Consider the following 20,661-nt stretch of genomic DNA (forward strand, 5'->3'; position numbering starts at 1 on the left):
TGTATTCCCTGTGTTTAGTTTAGTTTCAGTTTCATTTCCTTACCTGTATTGTATTGTGTGTAGGGCTCTGCCCATGCCTGGCCCCTACTTAAGCAAGCCCCAGCGTGTCTCAGCAGTACAGCAGATCTCTGGATGAGAGACACTTCTCCAATGTGTATTACTTTCTGAGTTAATAAAAGCCTTGCTTTGCTCCGTTAACGTCAAGTCTCGGATTCATTGAGGCACATCAATTTTATTAACTCAATTTTCAACGCAATGGACCAACTCTTGAAACCCGAACGTTTGGATTTGGACCCGCATGCTTCGGACGCATCGGCACGATTCGGACACTGGTTTAAGTGTATGGAATTCTTCCTGGACAATTCCGCAGCCATCACAGGCGCTACGGACGCTGAGAGTATGAAACTCGGAATCCTGCGGAATTGGGTAAGCCACCGGGTTTACCCCCTCATCCAAGACGCCGACACGTACCCGGCCGGCTGCGACATCCTAAAGGCACATTACCAGCAGCCTACGAACGAGGTGTACGCTAGGCATCTGCTCGCTACTCGCACACAGCGACCTGGGGAATCGCTGGATGAGTTCCTAGTCACCCTGAAAACGCTTGGCAAAGACTGCAAGTGCCAAGATGTAAAAGCCGCAGTGTACACTGACGAGCTTGTTCGTGATGCCTTTATCACAGGCCTCAGCTCCACTTACATCCGGCAGAGACTACTGGAAAAAACGGGATTGGACCTGAAACAGGCTGTGGACACAGCGCGATCCCTGGATGTGGCCCAGAGAAACTTGGACGCCAACTCTTCAGCCCGCGCCGCCCATGCCGCCACGTGTGCACCAAGGGCGCCGCCATCTTGGAAGGCATCTTCCCCGCCCAGCAGCCCGACACCGTCGGGGCCCCGCTCTCCCCCCAGAAGCCCTACGACAGCCGCGACGCGTCGGGGCCCCAACTGCTACTTCTGCGGGCAGCCGAAGCACATCAGAAACCTGTGCCCGGCGAAAGGCACCACCTGCTTTAAGTGCGGTAAGAAGGGGCACTTCGGGAAGGTGTGCAGAGGGAACCCCGCTGGAAAACCCACCGCCGCGTGTGCGTCGTGGGAGCGGCCATCTTGGACGCCATCTTGCCCGACCTCGTGGGGTCCGCCATCTTGTGAGTAGACAGCGTGGACGCCATCTTGTCTCGATCAGGGCCCTACAGTGGCATCGGTCACAGTGGACCAGACCAGACCGCACCCGCTATCCAAATCAATGGTGGACATCGAGGTAAACAGGTGCGGGGTTAAATGTTTAATTGACAGTGGAAGCACAGAGAGTTTTATCCACCCTGAACTAGCACAACAACTCTCCCTAAAGGTGGTCCCTACTCGGGGCACCATCTCTATGGCTGATAAAACCCAGACATCGACCATTATGGGTTACTGCGCGGTACAATTGTCCGTTAACGGAACTGTATACGATAATTTTAAATTACTAATCATGAAGAATCTATGTGCGAGCGTGATCTTGGGCCTGGATTTCCAGTGCAACCACCAAAGCATCACGCTCAATTACGGTGGGTCCCAGCCGCCCCTCACAGTGTGCGGTCTGGCTACCCTGAAGGTAAAGCCGCCTTCGCTATTCGCGAACCTTACTCCCAACTGCCGGCCAATAGCGACCAAAAGCAGGAGGTACAGCTGGGAGGACAGGCGGTTTATCGCGACCGAGATAGACAGGCTCCTGAAGGAGCGCATTATCGAACGCAGCAACAGCCCGTGGCGCGCCCAAGTGGTGGTGGTGAGGGGTAGCGAGAAGAAGCGGATGGTGATAGATTATAGCCAGACGGTTAATCTATACACCCAGCTAGACGCCTACCCGCTACCCCGCATATCCGAGATGGTGAACCAAATCGCCCAATACCGGGTGTTCTCCACCATCGACCTCAGGTCAGCGTACCACCAGCTCCCTATCAGACCAGAGGACCGCCCGTACACCGCCTTCGAGGCGAACGGACGCCTCTACCAATTCCTCAGAGTCCCCTTTGGGGTGACGAATGGGGTCTCGTTCTTCCAGAGGGAGATGGACCGCATGGTCGATGACCACCACTTGCAGGCAACCTTCCCCTACCTCGACAACGTCACCATCTGCGGTCACAACCAGCAGGATCACGACTCGAACCTCGAGAGGTTCCTGAAAACCGCACAAAAACTCAACCTCACTTACAACGAGGACAAGTGCGTTTTCAACACCACGCACCTCTGCATACTAGGCAGCGTGGTGGAGAATGGGGAAATCGGACCAGACCCCGACCGATTGTGCCCCCTACGGGAGCTCCCCCTGCCCAACACTCCCAAAGCCCTGAAAAGGTGCCTGGGGTTATTTTCTTATTATGCCCAATGGGTCCCCAACTACTCCAACAAAGCCCGCCCCCTCTTGAAAGCATCCTCTTTTCCGCTCTCTGCTGAGGCCCACGCCGCCTTCAAAAGCATTAAGCGGGATATTGAGCGGGCCACGCTACAGGCAGTGGACGAGAACACTCCCTTTCAAGTGGAAAGTGATGTGTCTGACTTTGCCTTGGCGGCCACCCTCAACCAGGCGGGGCGGCCCGTAGCTTTCTTCTCGAGGACCCTCCAAGGGCCCGAGATCAGACACTCCTCCATGGAAAAGGAGGCCCAAGCCATCGTGGAGGCAGTGCGCCACTGGCGCCACTACCTAGCCGGCAAACGCTTCACCCTACTTACCGACCAGCGGTCGGTAGCGTTTATGTTCAATAATAGAGGGGGAAGATTAAAAATGATAAGATTCTTAGGTGGCGGATCGAGCTCTCCACCTTCGAGTATGACATCATTTACCGGCCAGGGGCCCTTAACGAATCCCCCGACGCCCTCTCACGAGGGATGTGTGCCAGCGCCACCGGGGATCGGCTACAGACCCTCCACAATGACCTCTGCCACCCAGGGGTCACACGGCTGTTCCACTTCATAAAGTCCCGCAACTTACCCTACTCGATTGAGGAAGTTCGGTCTCTGACCAGGAACTGCCGCACTTGCGCTGAGTGCAAGCCTCGGTTCTACCGCCCAGATAGAGCCCACTTAATCAAAGCTACACGGCCCTTTGAGCGGCTCAGCTTAGATTTCAAGGGGCCCCTCCCGTCAGTCGACCGCAATGTTTACTTCCTGAACATTGTGGACGAATACTCCCGTTTCCCATTCGCCTTCCCCTGCCCAGACATGACCAGCGCCACGGTCATTAAATGCCTCAACAGCCTGTTCTGTATGCCGAGCTACATCCATACGGATAGGGGGGCGTCCTTCATGAGTGAAGAGCTATGCCAGTACATGCTGTCCAGGGGGATCGCCACGAGCCGTACCACCAGCTACAACCCCCAGGGTAACGGCCAGGTGGAGCGAGAGAACGGGACAGTATGGAAAGCAGTCACTCTAGCTCTAAGGACCAAGGGCCTCCCTATCTCCCGCTGGCAGGAAGTCCTCCCAGATGTGCTCCATTCGATACGGTTGCTATTGTGTACTGCCACGCCTCATGAACGAATATTTGTCTTTCCCCGGAAATCCACCTCAGGCGTATCCATGCCGCCATGGCTCTCCACCCCAGGTCCGGTATTTGTACGAAGCCATGTGAGGGGCCACAGGACGGACCCCCTCGTGGAGTCTGTGCACCTACTCCACGCCAACCCCCAATACGCGTATGTCCGGCAGGCCGACGGAAGGGAGGACACCGTGTCCATAAAAGACGTCGCCCCAGCCGGTAACGACAACAACCACGACAACAACAGCAACAACGATCACAGCAATTCTTACCCACCCACTATCCTTTCACCACCCCCGGAAGAACATCGACCAACGGTGCCCCCACCAACTACCCCTTCAACAACCCTGGCGGCGCCCCTGGCAGAGACCCAGGAGGCCACCGGGGACACCCAGCCGACACCCGCGGCACCACAACAGCTACGTCGGTCACAGAGGACTATCAAACCCCCGAACAGACTAAATCTGTAGAAGGGGTGAATGTGATGAAATATGCCATTCATCAGGCACTGTATTCCCAGTGTTTAGTTTAGTTTCAGTTTCATTTCCTTACCTGTATTGTATTGTGTGTAGGGCTCCGCCCATACCTGGCCCCTACTTAAGCAAGCCCCAGCGTGTCTCACAGCAGTACAGCAGATCTCTGGATGAGAGACACTTCTCCAATGTGTATTGCTTTCTGAGTTAATAAAAGCCTTGCTTTGCTCCGTTAACGTCGAGTCTCGGATTCATTGAGGCACATCAAGGGGTTTGGTCAAGTTGCACCCTCTGCAGCTAAAAAATACATTCCTTCGCAGGCCTGAAGCAGTCTTAAAAATTCTGTCATTCAGCATTACTAAAATGGCCGTCAGAGCAGTATTTCCAACATTCTGTTAAAATGATAATCATAATCAACTTTGTCATTGTTAGTGCACAAGTGCAGTACAACGAAATGTAGGCTTGCGGCTCCAGAGAGTGTACATTTAGATTAAGACATTTAAACATTCAACATACATTTGGCTTGTAATACATTAACATAACCATGATAAAGTGCATTGGCAGCTGTGCAGGCTTTAGAGTTTATTTGTGGAGTTCAGTAGGATGACAGCCCTGGGAAAGAAGCTGTTCCTAAATCTGGTCGTACGGGTGCAAATGCATCTGTAGCGTCTCCCAGATGGCAGGAGGGCGAACAGACTGTGGCTGGGGTGGGTAGGGTCTTTGATGATGGTCCGTGACCTCCGTAAACAGCGTTTCTGGTATATGTGCTCTATGGTCGGTAGCCGGGTGCCGGTAATGCAGTTTTGACTACCCGCTGCAGGGCTTTCTGGTCATAGTAGCTACAGCTGCCATACCATACTGTGATACAGTTCGTCAGGATGCTCTCTATTGTGCAGCGGTAAAAGTTAGAGAGGATCAGGGGTGACAGGTTACATCCCTTCAGCCTCCTTAGGAAATATAGGCGCTGCTGGGCCTTCTTCACCAGAGAGGAGGTATTGAGGGACCAGGAGAGGTCTTCCGTGATGTGGACTCCGAGGAACTTAAAGCTGTCCACCCTTTCCACCACAGCCCCATTGATCTGGATGGGGGTGTGACTTCCGCCTTTGGACTTCCTGAAGTCCACAATGATTTCTTTGGTTTTCTTGATGTTAAGGGCCAGGTTGTTATCGGCGCACCACTTCACGAGATGCTGGACCTCCTCCCTGTAGGCTGACTCATCGTTGTTGGTGATCTGGCCTACTACCGTGGTATCATCCGCAAACTTGATGATGGTGTTGGAACCATGAACAGCCACACAGTCATGGGTGAAGAGGGAGTAGAGGAGGGGGCTCAGCACACATCCTTGTGGGGCCCCTGTGTTCAGGGTCGGGCGGGGGCGGGGGGGGGGGGAGGTGTGGTTACCTAATTTGACAGACTGGGGTCTGTTTGTTAGGAAGTCCAGGGTCCAGTTGCAGAGGGAAGTGTTCAGGACAAGAGTGTGGAGTTTGGTGGCCAGCTTGTTGGGGACGATAGTGTTGAATGCTGAGCTGTAGTCTATGAACAGCATTCTGATGTAGGTCTCTTTACCATCTAAATGATCTGACCCAGAGTCAGAGTTGAACCTTAAAGAATTAGAAACTGGCAGTGAAATTATTCCCCAACTATCTGAAAGCAATTCGAGAACTCTCAAGTCTATAAAGTCTCCAGAAAGGATTTTTTAATTCATTATAAATCTAGTAAATTTGTATTATCACAAAAGATTATAATTCTCCAAGTTATAGAAACCTGATCTGGTAGATCATAATGACAGAATTACTACCTATTTCATATCCTAACAACCCTTCTATAATGCATTATGTCGAAAGGACAGCTGTTGATAGCAGTTATAAGTTTAAAAAACCCTTCTGGAAATACAAACTATCCTGATGTACAAGTCAGTTTCAGTCTGAAATATATTGCAGTAAGTTCACTGCGATGAACTGAACAGATGAATTTGTTTATGTATGTAGGCTCACCAAAAAAAAGGTTCCTTCATAACCAGTGACAAGTGCCCCAAGCAAAAATACAAGAAACAGGCACTGTGCAAAATTTCTCCTGGAATGCACATGAACCACAATTTAAGAAAGGAAATTTACTATACTTTGTACAGTTGATATGTATGGTATCCACACCTCATGGATCAATTCCTTAAAATTTGTTTCTTCTGAGGATAAAACTTATGCATCAGCAGAGAGGAGAGGATTGTGTCTCTCTTCCAAGATTGCAATTGTGTGTCTAAACTCAGTACTTTCAAAGCACAATTGTATATTACATAGATTCCTATGCATAAGATCATCGCACCCTGTGCTTTTGTAGATACACAGTTCTCCCATTAGAAAAGGGAAGCTATGGCAACACATCCGTTGATGAAGAAAAGGCTTCATTTCAATAGTGGCAATGCCATCTCACACAAACTTCTGATTTACGATCTCCGACAGCAGGGCTACAAAGTCAATGCCAATTAACAGCATATTTATGAATAGCTTACTATTGTCAACTTACATCCACTAGGAATCAGATTTTGACTGCCTGCCTGAATTCATTTATATTGGACATGGGAGATAGTCACCTCGTCAGGGAGGTGACTATGCACTCAAGTCCCAAAGGGGCTATATTAGTATAAAAAGTCTTCTACCAAACAACATCTAGATATGAAAAGTTAGGAATCAGTCATGTACTTTGCTTCCCCTCCCCCTTTCAGGGTCAATGTATCACAGATGAGGCCTTACTGTAATGTCAGTACCAGATCAATTCTCAAGACCACACAGTATTTTGAACAATTTATCACTCGTAATTTTAGATACTATTTGCTTTTACTGTAACTATTTTATGATAATCCACCGTGGCTTATAGCCACTGTAAACATGCCACCTGCAGACTTTCCAATCCATCACTTCCAACCATGCCTGTACCTTTTCTAATTTCTGTCAAGATCGCATAGCCCGTAGTTAATTAATTTACTGCACGGTCAAGCAATAGTCATTTCAAATTCTATTTATACTTAATCTACATCTCTGGCTTTTTGAGAGTCAGTGCAAGAGTGTTGAACATCCATAATTAAAGCTAAACATCACAGTTTGACTACACCACTGCTGTTAATTCAGTACCCTCAGAGTAACTGCTTTAACCTAGTGCTCACATTATCAGCAGCACAATACTAAAAAGCTGATAGAAACAGGCTAAAGGACATTAATGTGTGTAGCTTTTTTGTGACTTAATATATTCTCTTCTTTTCACACCATATCCTATATAACACCTTCCAATGTTAGGCCAGAACTTTAAATAAAAACATGTTGGAAAAATGCAGTTTTGCTAGGATCTGGGAAAGAATGTTTCAGATCATTCATCAGAAAGGGAGAGACAGAAAGAGACTGAGACAAAAAGAGAATGAGAGACAGATAGAAAGACATCCTCTAAATTTTCTTTGACTACATGTGGGGAAACAGATCAATCCTCTGTGGACACTTCCCCCAAAATATCACAGCTAATAGCAAACCTACCATGTGAGGAATACTGTGCACAAGTCTATGTCCTAACACACCATAGCACTCCAAATCGGTGCTCTATTGGTATTTTATCACCCTAATTCACAGATAATTAATATTTGACATAATATATTGTAAAAGTTTACTATATGGATGCCATTTCAAAAGCACCTGCAAAAAAATTTTTGGGAATTTTGTCATGAATATATAACAGTATGTGAGAAACAAGAGAATTTAAATTGGGGCGCATGTTCCAGATTTCCACTACCCCGTTGTGTGAAATAGAGCTTCCTGATTTCACTCCTAAATGATTATGCCCTCTTGTTCTGGACTCAAAGAAATAGTGTCTGTGGATCTACCATATCAAATTCCTTAATCATTTTAAATACTTCGGTTAGATCATCCATCAACCTTCTAAACTCAAGGGACTCAAGCTAGCTCAATGCAACCTGTAAGCCTCGGTATCTTTCTAGTGAATCCGTGCTGTACCCCCTCCAAGGCCAGTATGTCCAAAATACTCCAGAACGAATACAATACTCCAGATGGGGTCTGACCAAGGCTCTGTACAACTGAAGTATCACTTCTTCACTTTTGAATTTCACCCATCTTGAGACAAAGACCAACATTCCCATTAGCCTTTTTGATTACATTTTGTCCTGTGCACTAGCTTTTAGTGATGTGTGTGCACGGACACTTAAATCCCATTGCTCCTCCACAGTCTGCAAGAAAATATTCAAAATTTTTGGATCCATAGATGACCTCATACTCCCCCACATTGGACTCCATCTATCATAGTTTTACTCGCTCACTTAGTCTGTCTATGTCCCTTTGTAACTTCCTATTCCCATCCAAACAACTTACTCTGTCTTCTAAATTAGTGTCATCGTCAAACTTGGATATAGAACTCTCTATTCCTTCATCCAAGTCATTAATATATATGGTGAAAAGTTGAGGCCCCAGTACAGAATCCTGGGGAACACCACTGGTCACATCCTGCCAATCAGAGGACATATCCTTTATCCCTACTCTGTCTCCTACCTCCCAACCAATTCCCGATCCATGTCACAAGGTTACCTCCAATTCCATGCACTCACATTTTTGCTAATAATCTCCTGTGCGGAACCTACCATGCTAATGACCTCATCAAAGTTTCAACTAGATTAGGTCCTACATGAACTACCCTTCACAAATCCACACTGACTCTCTTTTGATCAACTGAGACGTGTCCAAGTGCTCAGTCACTTTAATGATAGATTCTGCTTTCTTCCCCACAATTGGTTAAACTGGCAGGTCTGTAGTAACGGGTCCAGTTGACTCAAGCTGTGCAACTTTCTGCGAGAAGTGCAACCTTTTCAAACTTCATATATGTGCATTCACCCTGAATGGTATGCGAGTCCAGGCAGGTTCACATGATGCATATTTAATATAAGCGCTACCTGAACAGTCAAAGAAATGTATAACTGTAGCACTTGCCATTAAAACATTATTCGAACACAGCCTGCTTCCCAAATATAGACAGTAGGCCTTCCTTAATTGCAGACCAGGAAGGCTCCAGGTTTTGATATGTCAGTGAGGGTGTCTGTGGAAGCAAAACTGGCCTCAATGCCCTGTAAAAATATAGACACGTTTTTACATTGTTTTTAATATGGAATGAAGACAAAACAGCTAATGTAGCAATTATGGTTAAACCACATAAGTAGGTCACAATTGGTTTAAACTGTACTTATCTGCTGCTGAAACCTTCATCCATGCCTTTATCACCTCTAGACTTGACTATTCCAATGCACTCTTGGCCGGCCTCCCTAGTTCTACCCTCCATAAACTTGAGGTCATCCAAAACTCTACCGCCCATGTGCTACCTCGCACCAAGTCCTGCTCACCCATCTCCCCTGTGCTTGCTGACCTACATTGGCTCCCAGTTAAGTAACGCCTCGATTTTAAAATTCACATCCTTGCTTTCAAATCCCTCCATGGCCTCGCCCCTCATCTCTATAACCCCCCTAGACCTCTGCGCTCTACCTTTTCTGGCCTTTTGAACACCCCCGATTTTAAATGCGCCACCATTGGCAGTCGTGCCTTCAGCTGCCTAGGTCCTAAGCTCTGGAATTTCCTCCCTAAATCTCTCCGCCTCCCCACTTCTCCTTCCTCCTTTAAGGTGCTCCTTAAAACCTAACTCTTCGACCAAGCTTTTGGTCATCTGCCCTAATATCTCCTTATATGGCTCGGTGTCAATTTTTTTGTGATAATACTCCTGTGAAGCAACTTGGGACATTTTATTACATTAAAGGAACTATATAAATCTAAGCTGTTGTTGTATGCTTGCAAATCCTATCTTGATCACAAGTCCAGAACAAAGACAGTTCATGAAGAGCAAAGACAAGCAAAGGTTGCCGAAATAACAACCTTATCGGGAGAAGGATGAAACTTTAGAACTGGAATAGGATATGGATAAGGATGAGGCCTCTATGGTTCAGAAATCTGTTTGATGACCCAAGGGTCATAAGATGCCTAACAAAGTTAAACTCAATATGAATTAGACAATGTTTGATGGTATGAAAGAGGGCTACAAAACTAAACACAGTTAGGAACTTTAACTAGCTTCAAGGAGAGGTGCAATGAACAGCCTGGACAGGTAATCGCTCACAATTCCCAGGAAGTTCTTTACACATGAACTTGGAGGCGGTGCAATGAAGGTTCACTAGATTGATTTCCGGGATGAGAGGGGTGTCCAATGATGAGAGATCGTGTAGAATGGGCCTATACTCTCTGGAATTTAGAAGAATGAGAGATGATCTCATTGAATATTACAAGATTCTGAAGGGGATTGACAGTGTAGTTGTGGAGAGGTTGTTTCCCCTGACTGGAGTGTCTAGAACGAGGGGTCACAGTCTCAGGATAAGGGGTAAGCCATTTAAGACTGAGATGAGGAGGAATTTCTTCACACAGAGGGTTGTGAATCTTTGGAATTCTCTGCCCCAGAGGGCTGTGAATGCTGAGTCTTTGAGTATATTCAAGGCTAAGATATAAATTTTTGGACTCACGGGGAATCAAGGGATATGGAGATTGGGCGGGAAAGTGGAGTTGAGGTCGATGAGGGGAGAAAGCAGGGACAGGGTACTGAATTTGGATGATCAGCCATGATCGCATTGAATGGCGGAGCAGGCTCGAGGGGCCAAATGGCCTACTCCTGCTCCTATCTTCTATGTTTCTATGTGACAAAATAACAATTCACAGTATAAGTTTAGTAAACACCAAAGAAAATACTGTGAGGTGAGGTACTGAGAAACTTTTCAACTTGGATGAAAAAAAACAGTATTCTGTGGGAGGCGCTCGTCCTTAGGAACAGGGTGCTGTATGGGCAGCACCAGAGATCATCATAAAGTCTTTAAGGTACATCAGTCCTTTATGTTTTCATGCCTGCTCCATAATTTTGAATATAGCCATTGTAGCAAATGCCACTGATATGTGTAGGATACCAAATGAATAACCCACTCAGCACTGTGACCATACACAGTGAGTCATCAATGTCAGTTAAACTAACATACTACTTGTACTTTTTACCATAAACCAATGCCTTGAGAGTTTATTTTTATTCATTCTTGGGATATAGGTGTCACTGGCAAGGCTGCCATTTATTGCCCATCCCTAATTGCCCTTGAGAAGGTGGTGGTGGTAAGCCTTCTTCTTGAACCACTGTAGTCCATGTGGTGAAAGTCCTACCACAATGCTGTTAAGTAAGGAGTTCCAGGATTTTGATCCAGTGACGACGAAGGAATGGTGATATATGTCCAAGTCAGGATGGTGTGTAACTAAGGGGAACTTGGAGCTGGTGTTCCTATGCACCTGCTCCCGCTGTTGTTCCAGGTGGTGGAGGTCACCGGTTTGGGAAGTGTTGCCAAAGAAGCCATGGCGACTTGCTGCAGTACACACTGTAGCTACGGTACACTGAGTGAATATATATGTTATATGCATGCAAAGCACTAAGCTATGTGAATATAAGATCAAAAACACTTCTGCTGTTTGCTCTGAAGAAAGTATGAGGAAAACGGCTTCCAACATTAATACAGACTTTAGATAACAGACACATTTACAATCAAATTCAAAATATGCTTAAAATACTAAAACAGCATGCTCGGCTTTTCTTCCCTTTCAAGAGTTTTGACAGGTAGCAATTTATCATAAAAGCAAATATGTTTAGCGCTAAATACTAACAGTTGAAATTACCAAGTTGGGCACCACAACATCACCCAGCTAGAATCAGTGCCATTAGATTTCTATGTTATCTATAGCTATTCTATCATGCTGGGGAAGGGTCTGTTGACACTGTGTGGGTTCACAAGGGACGATCAGCATCCTTGAGGTTTTACAGGAATTGAGCAACAGTTAATGCATTTTGCATTACCGCTGAATGATTCATCCCTAAATTACTCTGGAAAGAAAGCAACTCCAAATGACTCCGCTCCAAAATTACATTATTCATGACAAATACCATGTTACTTTAACAAAGTCACCATTAAATTGTAACTTTTGTTTTAATAACTTAATTAATATGGAGTCTTCCTTCCTCATTTCTAAAAGCAGCACCAGTTTGTCTCTCACACGAGTAATAAGGAAAGACTGAAATTTAAGTTCACCCCAATATTTGTGTAAGTGCAGGAGTTGTTTCAAATAACATTTACAAACAAGTGAAGCAAAGTTAACATCCAAACAACAACGACTTGTATTTATATAGCACCTTTAACATCATAAAACATCCTAAGGTGCCTCACAGGAGCGATTATCAAACAAAATTTGACACCAAGCCACAGAAGGAGATATTAGGACAGGTGACGGTCACAGGAGGTAGGTTTTAAGGAGCGTCCTCAAGCAGCAGAGAAAGAAAAAAGGTGGAGAGGCTTATGGAAGGAATTTCAGAGCTTAGGGCCTAGGCAGCTGAAGGCACGGCCGCCAAATGGTGCAGTGAAGAAAATCGGAGGTGCGGAAGAAGCCAAAATTGAAGGAGCAGAGATCTCGGAGGGTTGTAGGAGGTTAGAGATAGGAAGGGTGTGGCCATGGAGGGATTTGAAAACAAGGATGAGAATTTTAAAATCAAGGTGTTGCTGGACCAGGAGCCAATGTAGGTCACCAAAAATAGGGGTGATGGATGAACGGGACTCGATTTAACGTCTCATTCGAAAGACGGCACCTCCGACAGTGCAGCGCTCCCTCAGTACTGCACTGGAGCTTTTGTCCTCAAGTCTCTGGAATAGGACTTGAACCCTGGAATTGTTAAGTCTAGAGGTAACAAAGACTGCAGCAGCAGATGAGCTGAGCCGGGCGATGTTACGGAGGTGGAAGTAGGCAGTCTAGGTGATGTGGTCGGAAGCTCATCTCGGTATCAATTAGGACGCCAAGGTTGCAAACAGTGTGGTTCAGCCTCAGACAGTGGCCGAGGAGGGGGATGCACTCGGTGGCTAGGGAACAGACGTTGAGGCAGGGATGGAAGACAATGGCTTTGGTCTTCACAATATTTAGTTGAAGGAAATTTCTGCACGTATAAAAAAACGAGGTTATGCTAATACCCAATGCAGCCATGCACCACCCAGTTGATGCATCTAGATAAGCTTACAGGACTGTTACCATTTAGGAAATATGTCCTGTGGGTAATAATTTTAACATAAGATGAAGCTGAGCACAAAGCACACTGGCTTGTTAAAAGCTATGACATGCAACCTACTCCTCATTTACAACTGCCATTAAGGGAACGGCAGCATCGTGGTAATGTTACTGGACTAGTAAATCCAGAGGCCTGGACTAATAATCCGGTGACACAAGTTCAAATTCCACCACGGCAGCTGGGGAATTTAAATTCAATTAATTAAATATATCTGGAATAAAAAGCTAGCATCAGTAATGGTGACCATGAAACTACCAGATTGTCGTAAAAAACCATCTGGTTCACTAATGTCCTTTAGGGAAGGAAATCTACCGTCCTTACCTGGTCTGACCTATATGTGACTCCAGACCTACAGCAATGTGGTTGACTCTTAACTGCCCTCTGAAATGGCCTAGCAAGCCACTCAAGGGCAATTAGGGATGGGCAATAAATGCTAGCCTTGCCAGTGATGCCCACATGTCGTGAACAAATAAAATACACTGATCTGTAAATAATAGGAACATTTAGCCCCTCGAGCCTGTTCCGCCATTCATTGAGATCATGCTGATCTGTGACCTAACTCCATATACGCCTTTGCCCCATATCCCTTAATACCTTTGTCTAACCAAAATCTACCAATTAAAATTAACAACAAACCTAGAATTAATTGCCATTTGCAGGAGACTGTTCCAAACTTCAACTACCCTTTGTGTGTAGAAGTCTTTCCTAATTTCACTCCTGGAATACCTGGCTCTAATTTTTAAACTATGCCCCCTGGTCCTAGACTCCCTCTGAATATCTTGAAAACTTTGATCAAATCACCCATTAACCTTCTAAATTCCAGGGAATACAACCCTAGTTTGTGCAATTTCTCCTCGTAATTTAACCCTTGGAGTCCAGGTAGCATTCTGGTAAATCTATGCTGCACTCCCTCCAAGGCCAATAAAAGAATTGGGAGAAGCAGTAGGTCATACGGCCCCTCGAGCCTGCTCTGCTATTCAATAAGATCATGGCTGATCTTGGACCTCAACTCCACTTTCCCGCCCAATCCCCATATCCCTTAATTCTCCTGGAGTCCAAAAATCTATCTATCTCAGCCTTGAATATACTCAACGACACAGGGCAGAGAATTCAAAGATTCACAACCTTCTGAATGAAGAAATTCCTCATCTCAGTCTCAAATGGCCGACCCCTTAACCTGAGGCTATGCCCCCTAGTTCTAGATACTCCAGCCAGGGGAAACAATCCCCCGCAGAATCTTATATGTTTCAATGAGATCACCTCTCATTCTTCGAAACTCCAGAGAGTGTAAGGCTCAATCTACTCGATCTCTCCTCATGGGACAACCCTCTCATCCCAGGGATCAATCTAGTGAACCTTCGTTTCACTGCCTCTAAGGCAAGTATGTCCTTCCTCAGATAAGGAGACCAAAACTGTGTACAGTACTCCAGGTGTGGTCTCATCAAAGCCCTGTACAATTGTAGCAAGGCTTCCAACCCCTTTGCAATAAATTCCAACATGCCATTTGCCTTCCTAAGTGCTTGCTGTACCTGCATGCTAAATCTATGGTTCCTGTACGAGGGCACCTAAATCTCTCTGAACACCAACATTTAACAGTTTCTTACCATTTAAAAAATATTCTCTTTTTCTATTCTTCCTAACTAAGTGAATAACCTCACATTTCCCGACATAATATTTCATCTGCCACCTTATTGACCACTCACTTAACCTGTCTATATCCCTTTGCAGGCTCTTCAGGTCCTCCTCACAGCTTACTTTCCCACCTAGCTTTGTATTGTCAGAAAACTTGGATACATTGCACTCAGTCCCTTCATCCAAGTCATTAATATAGATTGTAAATAGCTGAGGCCCAAGCACGGATCCTTGCGGCATCCAACTAGTTACAGCCTGCCAACCAGAAAATGACCTGTTTATGCCTACTCCCTTTTCTCCCCGTTAGCCAATCCTCCATTCATGCTAATATAGTGTCCTCTATTGTATATGTTAATATATGTCCTCTCTGCACCCCCGCCAACCCATCCGATCCCCTGTCTTCTCCCCAACCCCCACCCATCCTCTCCTCCGCCCGTCCGATCGCCTGTCCTCTCCTCTCCCCGCCCCCACCCCCCCGTCGGATCGCCTGTCCTCTCCTCACCCCCGTCCGATCGCCTGTCCTCTCCCCCCCGTCCGATCGCCTGTCCTCTCCTCTCCCCCCCCGTCGGATCGCCTGTCCTCTCCTCACCCCCGTCCGATCGCCCGTCCTCTCGCCTGTCCTCTCCACCCCGTCCGATCGCCTGTCCACTCCCCACCCCCCGTCCGATCGCCTGTCCACTCTCCACCCCCCGTCCGATCGCCTGTCCACTCCCCCGCCGTCCGATCGCCTGTCCACTCCCCCGCCGTCCGATCGCCTGTCCACTCCCCCCGTCCGATCGCCTGTCCACTCCCCCCGTCCGATCGCCTGTCCACTCCCCCCGTCCGATCGCCTGCCCACTCCCCCCCGTCCGATCGCCTGCCCACTCCCCCCCGTCCGATCGCCTGTCCACTCCCCCCGTCCGATCGCCTGTCCACTCCCCCCGTCCGATCGCCTGTCCACTCCCCAACCCCCACCCATCCTCTCCTCCGCCCGTCCGATCGCCTGTCCTCTCCTCTCCCCGCCCCCACCCCCCCGTCGGATCGCCTGTCCTCTCCTCACCCCCGTCCGATCGCCTGTCCTCTCCCCCCCGTCCGATCGCCTGTCCTCTCCTCTCCCCCCCCGTCGGATCGCCTGTCCTCTCCTCACCCCCGTCCGATCGCCCGTCCTCTCGCCTGTCCTCTCCACCCCGTCCGATCGCCTGTCCACTCCCCACCCCCCGTCCGATCGCCTGTCCACTCCCCACCCCCCGTCCGATCGCCTGTCCACTCCCCCGCCGTCCGATCGCCTGTCCACTCCCCCGCCGTCCGATCGCCTGTCCACTCCCCCCGTCCGATCGCCTGTCCACTCCCCCCGTCCGATCGCCTGTCCACTCCCCCCGTCCGATCGCCTGTCCACTCCCCCCGTCCGATCGCCTGTCCACTCCCCCCGTCCGATCGCCTGTCCACTCCCCCCGTCCGATCGCCTGTCCACTCCCCCCGTCCGATCGCCTGTCCACTCCCCCCGTCCGATCGCCTGCCCACTCCCCCCGTCCGATCGCCTGCCCACTCCCCCCGTCCGATCGCCTGCCCACTCCCCCCGTCCGATCGCCTGCCCACTCCCCCCGTCCGATCGCCTGTCCACTCCCCCCGTCCGATCGCCTGTCCACTCCCCCCGTCCGATCGCCTGTCCACTCCCCCCGTCCGATCGCCTGTCCACTCCCCCCGTCCGATCGCCTGTCCACTCCCCCCGTCCGATCGCCTGTCCACTCCCCCCGTCCGATCGCCTGTCCACTCCCCCCGTCCGATCGCCTGTCCACTCCCCCCGTCCGATCGCCTGCCCACTCCCCCCGTCCGATCGCCTGCCCACTCCCCCCGTCCGATCGCCTGCCCACTCCCCCCGTCCGATCGCCTGCCCACTCCCCCCGTCCGATCGCCTGCCCACTCCCCCCGTCCGATCGCCTGTCCACTCCCCCCGTCCGATCGCCTGTCCACTCCCCCCGTCCGATCGCCTGTCCACTCCCCCCGTCCGATCGCCTGTCCACTCCCCCCGTCCGATCGCCTGTCCACTCCCCCCGTCCGATCGCCTGTCCACTCCCCCCGTCCGATCGCCTGTCCACTCCCCCCGTCCGATCGCCTGTCCACTCCCCCCGTCCGATCGCCTGTCCACTCCCCCCGTCCGATCGCCTGTCCGCCCCGCCCCCATCCGATCGCCTGTCCACTCCCGCCGTCCGATCGCCTGTCCACTCCCCCCATCCGATCACCTGTCCGCCCCGCCCCCATCCGATCGCCTGTCCACTCCCCCCATCCGATCGCCTGTCCACTCCCCCCGCCCGATCGCCTGTCCTCCCCGCCCCCATCCGATCGCCTGTCCACTCCCGCAGTCCGATCGCCTGTCCTCTCGCCACTCCTCTCCTCCCCCCTCCGATCGCCTGCTCACTCCCCCTGTCCAATCGCCAGTCCTTCACCATTCCTCTCCTCCCCCCTCCGATCGCCTGTCATCTCCCCACCCGTCCACTCCCCCGTCCGATCGCCTGTCCTCCCCGCCCCCATCAGATCGCCGGTCCTCCCCGCCCCCATCAGATCGCCGGTCCTCCCTGCCCCCATCTGATCTCCTGTCCTCTCACCCCCGATCTCCTGACTGTCTCCAGGCAAGCAGCAAGCCGATAGAAAGCAGCTGGCAACAGGGAGGAAATTTGCTTCAAGCCACAGACCGCTGGCTCTGACTGGGCCCATGCAGGGCCGCAACATCGGGTGCACGTGTGTGCACAGACGCAGCTCTGGTGGGGGCGGGGTGGGACGGTGTTTAGGCCTGGCCTCCCCAATGCCGTGTCAGCTGTCACAGCGAAGACTGCCTGTATATTTTTCCAGATCAGCTTCCAGTGAGCCGACAGAAGAGCATACACAAAACAACTATACAAGTCTCGTCAGTTCATCTTTTTATGCAGCCAAGTGCAAATTTCCGTGCAAATCTGTGTCCTAAATACAAAATTTCAAGCATGCCTATACTCCAACAAATATGATGAAGGGTGTAATTCCATGCTGCATATCCTCAAGATGCGAGTAATTCATTGCAATACTGCTGCACATAAAATCATTGATTTATTCAAATTATGAACTGCTTGGAATTTGGATGACTACTGTATTAAATTTTGAACCTATAATTACATAAACTGAGTCAAATACAGCACTTCCTGGGACAAGGAAGATGAACAATCAATCACTGCTTACTTTCCCCAAGAACCATATCATGGATGGGAGGTGAGAAGCTCGATCATATCATCAGGAGGCTTCATTCATGAGCATGCAAATTAAACCCAAATTGTACTATTCTGACCAATTAGGAAAGCATGTGGCAATTCAGTTAAAATCAAAGTGTATGTCTGCATTTGTTAAAAGAATGGTGGGAAGTTCTGCATGTGCTTGTGCTAAAGCTTTATAGTATGTTTTTGAGAGCAGTGGCTCTCGAGCAGTACACCAAGGTTCCAGAAAGGTTGATGGAGTCGAAGTCGGAGGCACGTAGATATTTACAGGAGTTGAAAAACGGTGCTCAAATATAACCAAGCATGATCCAACTTCCACAGATGAGCACTCTCCAGCAGGTAGCACTGAAAAGCAATCAAAAATGGCAACCTGGGTGATTTTACCTAACGTCAAAAAGGCCAAATGTTGCACCTTTAGCCACTAACCTGGCTGAGATCAACTAATTCACTACAGACCAGATCAACCTGGTATGGATGGCTTAGTACCACTTTGGATGGTGCATTAAACCACTGTTCCTTTCCCTCAGTGTAAATCGTGGGTTTATTCATTTTCTAATAGGACCTCTATCCATTCTCAGGTAGAGACACCCACATCAAAGGTGAGCCTTTGATTAATTCAATTAATCAGGCTCATTGTATTAATAATATCACTGAAGCAACTTGGTTGATCTTTTGACATCTTTTTCAATGTGATGCCAGATGTTCCACTCATTCAGGGTACAAATTCAGGAAAGTGAGGACTGTGTCCTAATAAATTTCTGCAAGTAAAGGAAAACTTGTGAAAATTACATACCATTACTTCTAAATTCTTGTGAGGTTCCATAAACCCATGCACTGTCAGTTTGCGAAGAACTAAAAAGAAAAAAATGCAAAATGAGACATATTGCACAATCTTTATGTTTTTCTCCAATAGCGGAGTCTAAATTTGAGCTTCAACAATTATTTTGGGCCCTTAACAATATTGCTACAACTAACTACTTGCACGGAACCAACTGAAAACTTCAAAAATAAAATCTACTTTGTACTATGAACATTCAGCAGTATGCACATAAATATGGATTAGGGAATAAGTTGCATGAGTGTTTCCATCTAAGTTTGAAGCAAAAATATATTATGAATATAAATTGTGGCTGCGTCACATCACCTGCTGTGAACTGCCAAAAGAACATGCTGCCTACTTCAAGCTGATTTTAAAAAAGCATAATTACTGCCCTAGAGAGTCATAGATAGAAGTTTTACACTAATACTAATTATCAGACTATTATTTTCAGTCTTGACAGACCATTCTTGGGAAGGAGTGCTATATGTAAAGTGAATACCTGAATAAAATGTGAGCTAAAATTTATTCAACAGTTTATGCCCTCACAAGACTGGTATAAATGCATATAAACAAAAAAGGCCAGAAATTCAATGGTCGGTCTGAAGAGAAAAACAAGCTAACATTTTGGGAGATACGCGGGATCTCTTTGCAATCATGATAGTTGCAAGATGATAAGCATGTTGGTGGAAAATTGGAACTGAGTCAACCTTGCACAGAACACTCAGCAATCTGATAACCAAGCCAAGCAGGTCTTCAGTTCTCCGGGGGACTGTTGATGATTAATTGGCCAGTCTAGCTCACTAGTGAGACTTGGAGAGGTAACCCAATCACTGGTGGCTGAGATTATTTACATTTGGTTACAAATAACCCTGCAAGTTGATGCCATAACAGGTAGGATAGTCCTGGCTGGACAAGCAATTTACTAGTGCTCTGTGCTGGTATGATGTGCAGTTCTAGCTGGTTAAAAGCCAACAATATCCATGTACAATTGGAGGTTCCTAAACTGTGGGACTTGCCAACCTGTATGTAATATCTCTGGCATGCTAAAATGTGGAATCAGCATGCTATAGACAGAGCTAAGCGATCCCACATTCAACGGATCAGATCAAAGCTCTGCAGTCCTGCCATATCCAGTCGTAAAAGGTGGTGGACCATTAAACAACTAATGGGAGGAAGAGGCTCCATGAATATCCCCATCCTCAATGATGGTGGAGCCCAGCACTTGAATGCAAAAGAGAAGGCTGAAGCATTTGCAGTCATCTTCAGCCAGAAGTGCCGAGTGGATGATTCATATCGGCCTCCTCCTGAGGTCACCACAACCACAAAAGCCAGTCTTCAGCCAGCTAATTCAATTCACCCCACGTGATATCAAGGAACGGCTGAACGCACTGGATACAGCAAAGACTATGGGCCCTGACAATATCCCGGCTGTCGGCTGAAGACTTGTGCTCCTGAACTAGCCGCGCCTCTAGCCAAGCTGTTCCAGTACAGCTATAACTCTGGCATCTATCCAACAATGTGGAAAACTGCCCAGGTGTGTCCTGTCCACAAAAAGCAGGGCAAATGCAATCCGGCAAATTACCGTCCCATCAGTTTACTCTCAATCATCAGCAAAGGGATGGAAGGTGTCGTCGACAGTGCTGTCAAGCAGCACTTGCTCACCAATAACTTGCTCACTGCTGCTCAGTTTTTGTTCCGCCAGAACCACTCGGCTCCAGTCCTCATTAACAGCCTTGGTCCAAACATGGACAAAAGAACTGAATTCCAGTGGTGAAGTGAGAGTGACTGCTCTTGACCTCAAGGCAGCATTTGACCGAGTGTGGCATCAAGGAGCCCTAGT

The 20,661-nt window shown here is 48.2% G+C and overlaps 1 protein-coding gene across 1 annotated transcript in view; it reads right to left on the minus strand.

The window, feature by feature from the left end:
* The window catches only part of ipo11 (importin 11), an 880,228-nt gene that overhangs the window by 721,710 nt on the left and 137,857 nt on the right, over positions 1-20,661 (minus strand). The window contains exon 7 of the mRNA XM_085965921.1: positions 18,795-18,853. Coding sequence (XP_085822047.1) covers positions 18,795-18,853 — 59 coding nt within the window. The remainder of the gene's footprint in view (positions 1-18,794; positions 18,854-20,661) is intronic.

Source organism: Somniosus microcephalus, chromosome 2, assembly GCF_052327205.1.
Source record: "Somniosus microcephalus isolate GS21.2 chromosome 2, FLI_Smic_1.0, whole genome shotgun sequence".
Lineage (NCBI taxonomy): Eukaryota > Metazoa > Chordata > Chondrichthyes > Squaliformes > Somniosidae > Somniosus > Somniosus microcephalus.